The 5,735-nt window shown below is 44.4% G+C and overlaps 1 protein-coding gene across 1 annotated transcript in view; it reads left to right on the top strand.

Moving 5' to 3' along the window:
- Nucleotides 1-5,735, top strand: part of AGBL2 (ATP/GTP binding protein-like 2) — a 49,135-nt gene that overhangs the window by 36,277 nt on the left and 7,123 nt on the right. Inside the window, exons 11-13 of the mRNA XM_006865105.1 lie at nucleotides 1,279-1,379; nucleotides 3,196-3,326; nucleotides 4,645-4,711. Of these exons, the coding sequence (XP_006865167.1) occupies nucleotides 1,279-1,379; nucleotides 3,196-3,326; nucleotides 4,645-4,711 (299 nt within the window). The remainder of the gene's footprint in view (nucleotides 1-1,278; nucleotides 1,380-3,195; nucleotides 3,327-4,644; nucleotides 4,712-5,735) is intronic.

Raw genomic sequence — 5,735 nt, 5'->3', positions numbered from 1 at the left:
TTCTGTTTTTTTGGCATCTTCCGGGGTTATCTGTGGCCTTAATACTTAGATGGGTGTGTATTTTGGTATTTTTTATGCTTTTTGAATGCCTCCAGGTAGATGTGATCAGGAAATGGGCTTCCCTTTTCACTCTTCTTCCTGAGAAATTTCAAGATATCACACTGTTGGTAGTTTTGACGTAATTTAGGATTTAATTTTCGGCCTATTTCCTCTTTTGTCTGCTTGTCCTGCTCCACAATCCCCATTCAGGCCTTTTTTTCTAGTTGTAAACAGTTCAGGGCCAGCTGTGGCTGTTTAGTTTTAATTGGAAACTGTCTCTTTAAATTTCAAGGAGATCTGTGCGCATGCGTAGTAGAACCCTCCAAGGGTGGGGCTATGGTGCCCACTAGCTCAGGCACCCCTATAGTTACCAGAATGGAGGTGCACAGATAGCAAGGGACCAATGAACAGCTACCAAAAGAAAATAATGCCCACACTTTTATCTCAGCGGTTCTGCCAGTCATCTGTGGCTGCTCCGATCCTTTCCCCACGTGGTCTCACCCAAGATGGCAGCTCCTGGAGCAGCTGAGCATCCCGAACTAGAAAGCAATGGGTTTCTTGCTTCTGCCACAAATTCCCCCAGCTGTGAGCCTTCCAACCTTTTAAGTATTCCTTTATATGTGGTTCAGAGTTCTGGGACCAGCCCCTGAGCCTGCTTGGTCGGGTATTCTGTGTTGTTGTTGGCGGAGCTCTTTGCTACACGTCCACCCGATCCGCCATCTTGTTTGTTCTCTCAGTGGCTAACTTTTCAGAAGTGGTCTGCCTTTCCTTTTTCCTAGTCTGTGCTAGTACGGAAGCTCTGCTGAAAACCGACCACCAAGGGTGACACTAATGGCATTTCAAATACTGGTGGCATAGCTTCCAGGTTCACAGCCACATAGAAGTGACAAAAGTACCCCAAACTGACAGACAAGTAGTGGACAGTAATTATAGTGGCATGGTAAGATAAGCACTGGATCACACGGTCAGTTTGAACTACAAGCTGCTTCTCAGAAACCTTATACAGGGTGGTTGTAAGTCAGAACCGATTCGATGGCACTTAACAACAACGTAATTATAAACTTATTTTTTATTGTCAGGGAGTCTTCTGAACTAAACTAAAACTAGAAAGAGAACTGCCCCCATCCAGAAACATAATATTCTAGAATCTTTGATGGTATTTTTAAAGAAATATCCATAGATTAGATATGCAGTCAGTCATTAAGATTTAATGAGAAATATTTCTGGATTTTTAACCAGGCAGTAAACGAGACACTCACTTTACTCTTGAGGATCTGAAATCCTTAGGCTATCACGTCTGCGACACCCTTCTGGATTTCTGCGACCCTGACCAAACCAAGGTAAGAATGAGGTTTCAAGAAATGTAATAATCCTCAAGACTGTGGCCCTTAGTCACCTTTTACCTGGAACTGAACTCACCCCCATGGCTGAATGTTCAGCCAAACAGCAGGCAGGCCTGTAAGGTGAACAGTTACACCAGGGAGGTTCGCACTCCTTAGAACAATTAACCGTAAGTGTCTAAAAGGGCAGCATTTGCCCAGGGACAAAGCTCAGAGGCAGGAAGGGCTAGGAAAGGAGGGCAGATGGAAACAGGAAACAGGGATGAAGTGACAAGCGTGCTGTTGCATTGTGGAGATTTCAGTCAATGTCATAAAACAAAGTGTGCATGAATTATGAATGTGCTCTGCAAACTTTCACCAAAACCACCATAAAAATAAAGATCACCAGTAATAAAAAGTTAAAAAAGAAAGAAAGCAATGCAGTGACTCTACCCCAGAGTCTGGAGTCGTGGTGTGGTGCCCTAGGATGAGCACTCGACCTCAAGGGCAGTTTGAACTGCAAGGTCTGTGGTTCAAACTTGCCAGCCGCTCCTCAGAAACGCTGTACAGGGTTGCGATGAGTTGGAACTGACTCGATGACACACAACAACAACCCCAAAGTCCATCCATTGGATTAGAGGTGATCTGTATTTCCTTGTAACATTTTTCTGAAGGTGTTATAGTCACAGAATTAATAAAGCCTCTAGCCTACACACATTCAGCAAAAAACCCCCCAAAAAATCCACTGCCTTCGATTCTGACTCATAGTGACCCTGTATAGGGTTTTTAAAGTTGTAAATCTTTACCAGAGCAGAAATCCTCATGGTTCTCCTGTGGAGCAGCTAGTGGGTTTGAACTGCCGACCTTGTAGTTTGCAGTCCAGTGCTTATCCTACAGTGCCACCAGGGCTTCTCAGCAAATGATGTTGTTGTGTGCCATTGAGTCTGTTCTGACTCATAACAACCCTGTATAGGGTTTCCAAGGAGAGGTTGGTGGGTTTGTACTTCTGAGCTTATGGTTAGCAGTCCAGTGCTGATTCTACAACACCATACCAGGACTTCTCCTGATTCACCAAGAAGATAGAACCCATCCTGAAAACCTTCCTTAAGCATGCCCTCCCTCCCCTAGAGCTTACCTGGGGCAGTGTCGGGACTTCCTCGTTTTTCACCTATTTCAAAAGCAGATGTCTTGTTTCTTGCTCCCAAACCAGCTCTGCCCTTGTGCACTTAGTGACCCCCCACCCCTCTGCCTCATCAGTTACCTCTTCTCATTTCCCTGTCCGCTGCTTTTCCCTCTTCTGCCTTCTCCTCCTCAGCTTCCCCTAAAACACAAGCACAGGGGTCCTCTGGCCTTTGTTCTGTTTCTCTTCATCACTCAACATCTGTACTCATGGTCTGTAACTTAGCTCTCTCAGCCTTCCTGGGAACCATTATTAATACATGCACCACCCCGAACACAATTATTAGATAAAGAATATTTAAAGGAGAATTTGACCGCAGTGCAGCTTGTTAAATCATCTTGGCTGCAGACAAAAATCTCAAGAACCCCGTTCTAACATTTCCTTCCTTGCCACTCAAAATTATAAAACAAATCAGACAACTGCATTGTTTTAAAAGTTTATCGTGGCCCAGAGAGTAGTGGCTGAAGCAGTCTCCTTGATGTCCTGCCCTGAGAAAAAGTCTACCTGTACCTACGGTGCATGCACTGTGTCTGGTAACATGGGCTTACTGTCCCAGGTTATAACGGATCCATCTTTGTGTCCCTAGCATTGGAATGAAGTGCCTTTATAGATCAATGACGAAATGATCAAAACCAGTCCTTTTTTTCACTCCCACAGTTCACACAGTGTCTAGCAGAGCTTAAAGAGCTCTTACAACAGGAAATCCATAAGAAATTCAATGAACTTGGCCAAGATATGGATTTGGAAGGAAGTTGGAGTGACATCTCTTTGTCTGATATTGAATCCAGGTGACAAGCGTCATTCCCAAGAAACACCGGAGAAGTTCTCTCTTTTTAAAAAAGCTTTGTTGTTTGTGTGCTCTGGGGTTTTGTTGGTTTGCTTGGTTGATTTTGGACCTCAGGTGCGAAAGTTGAATCACCCGTACTCCTCAGTGACAGTTTACTTCAGTGCACTCAGTTTCTTTGACAACAATGTATTGAGTCCTGTTCTTTGCAGGTTCTGTACCAGACACTAGAATGGGGTAGAGAGTGGGGCTGGCAGTTTGTGAGGGCCTTGTATTGGAAGTGACTGTTAGTAAAGTCCTTGGCTACTGTTCCAAGGGGTACAGAAAGCTTTTGAGGGTTTTGAGTAGAGAAGTGTTATGATCTGACTTAGTTTTTAATTTCCACAGCAGCAGTCTGGCTGTTGGTGGATACTAGGTTCTCAGCAGGGAAGTGAATTCAGAGGCCAGTAGAGTCCTATTGGTGAATGGTGATGGGTGGGGGCAGAGACCAGAATGGTAGTAGTGGTGGAGTGGTGTGAGCGGGTCGTGTTCTAAATATTTTTTCAAGTTACAGCCATTAGGATTTATTCAGGGATTGGATCTAGGACTTGAGAGAATGAGGAGATAAAAGGAGAGGAGACAGTTTGTGGGCAGTGACTTTAGATTGGTCTAGATATACATCCAAAACTTTTGAAAGGAGAACTGAAATGATGAAAGTAATACTCCTGGTCTCTGACTTGTAGATTTCCTTATTATTGAATCTGTTTGTTTAGTCAGTAAATTACTATACAGTGGCCAATAGGCTCCTGGCTTTCTGAGTTGGTACTGGTCAGAGTGCTCCCAGACAAACAACAGTCACCAGTCTTCTCTCGGGCGGTGCACTGAGAATCCTGTGACCCCTCCCAACCACTCCAATCTGGCCAGTATTCGTATTGAGACATGGATTGTGAACTCTTGGCTCGGGGGCTCTACTGCTTTCATCTTTTATGTGTGTATCGCACACTGGACATATACAGTGGCAGCATCAGTGGGCTCAAACATAACAGCAATTGTGAGGTTGGCGTAAGACCGGGCAGTGCTTCATTCCCGTGTGCATAGAGTTGCTTGCTATGATGCTCGACGGATCCTAACAACAGCAAGCACGTTGCCTGGCATGGAGTAGGTGTTCAGGGTTAATGAGTGAGTGAATGAATGAATGTGCTGGTCACTGAGCTGTTGAGACATAGAAAATGTGAACAAATAGCAGACTAGATGTCTTAATCTAAGCAGTTAGTCTGCACATGTTACACTTCCTAGGCATACTATTAACTGTTATTTCCCTGTCTTCTTCCCTCTGGACACAGCACCAGTGGGTCTGACAGCTCCTTCTCAGATGGTCTCCCGGTTCACCTGCTGAGCATAGCAGATGAGGTGAGGTGATATAGTCTTCACCTAGGAATGTAGCAGCCTTAAAAATATGAGACATTCCTAGAGAGTTTGGTGGAAGTGTGCAGAGAACAAGAAAGATTATAATTTTCTTAAACAACCAAGAAACAATAACCATATATTCTAACTGGCCACACAGCCCTGGAACTTTTTATTTCATCCTTTATAACTTGCTTTAAAGATTCTAGGGAGGTGGGACAGAGGTAAATAATGATGTATGCACAACCTTGGAACAACAGGACTCTGGGATACAGGGATTGAGAGATCGTTGGAATGGGGTAAAAAGGGGGAAATATAGTTAATTTGTTTGGCTGTCTTTTGAATCTTGGTTTCCCTTGCATACCATTATAAAATAGACACTTGAGGGGAAGAGAAAGGAATAACCAGAAATATCACAATAGAAAGCTTGTAAGTCCATCTTCTGCCTATAACTGATTGGAATACCTAAAATGAGGCTACAATTTGCCCAGTGAAGGAGGCTTCCTTACAGAGCCTCTGAATTACATAAGACCATAGGTGGAATCCTGAACCTTACCCAGAATTGTCTGAGGTGGGAAATTTCCACTTGAAAGGACAAGCAGACCAGCCTGGAGCGGCTAGAAGAACAGAAGATACTTCTTGAAAGAAAGACCAACAGGAAAAATACAAAATAATAATGGCAGTCCAACTGATTACTAAAAGAACAAGCAAGTTGCTTGTCCAGGAGACATCAAGGCAAGTGGTCAGGTCCCCTCAGAGCAAACTCCTTCCAAGACTAAGACTCAGTGGGAATACACGAGCAGACATGCGCTCTGATTGGTGATCACGTTCATCACCGATAAGGGGAAGTGAAAGAAAAACAGCAATGAAGCTGTGACCTAAGCCCTACAACGTTCAATAGACTCCTGTGAACCCAGGTGGAGACCTGGTCGGCCAGCAGGTGGCAAGACCTGGGGACTCTTGGGCCCAGAGTCAGTGACATAGCCACAGAGGACTAGAGTGGAGAGTGAAGCATCCAGCTGATAAGAAG

Source organism: Chrysochloris asiatica, unplaced genomic scaffold (genome assembly GCF_000296735.1).
Source record: "Chrysochloris asiatica unplaced genomic scaffold, ChrAsi1.0 scaffold00075, whole genome shotgun sequence".
Taxonomy (NCBI): Eukaryota; Metazoa; Chordata; class Mammalia; order Afrosoricida; family Chrysochloridae; genus Chrysochloris; species Chrysochloris asiatica.
The sequence above is the reverse complement of the archived record's forward strand: the minus strand, read 5'-3'. Positions and strand labels throughout refer to the sequence as shown.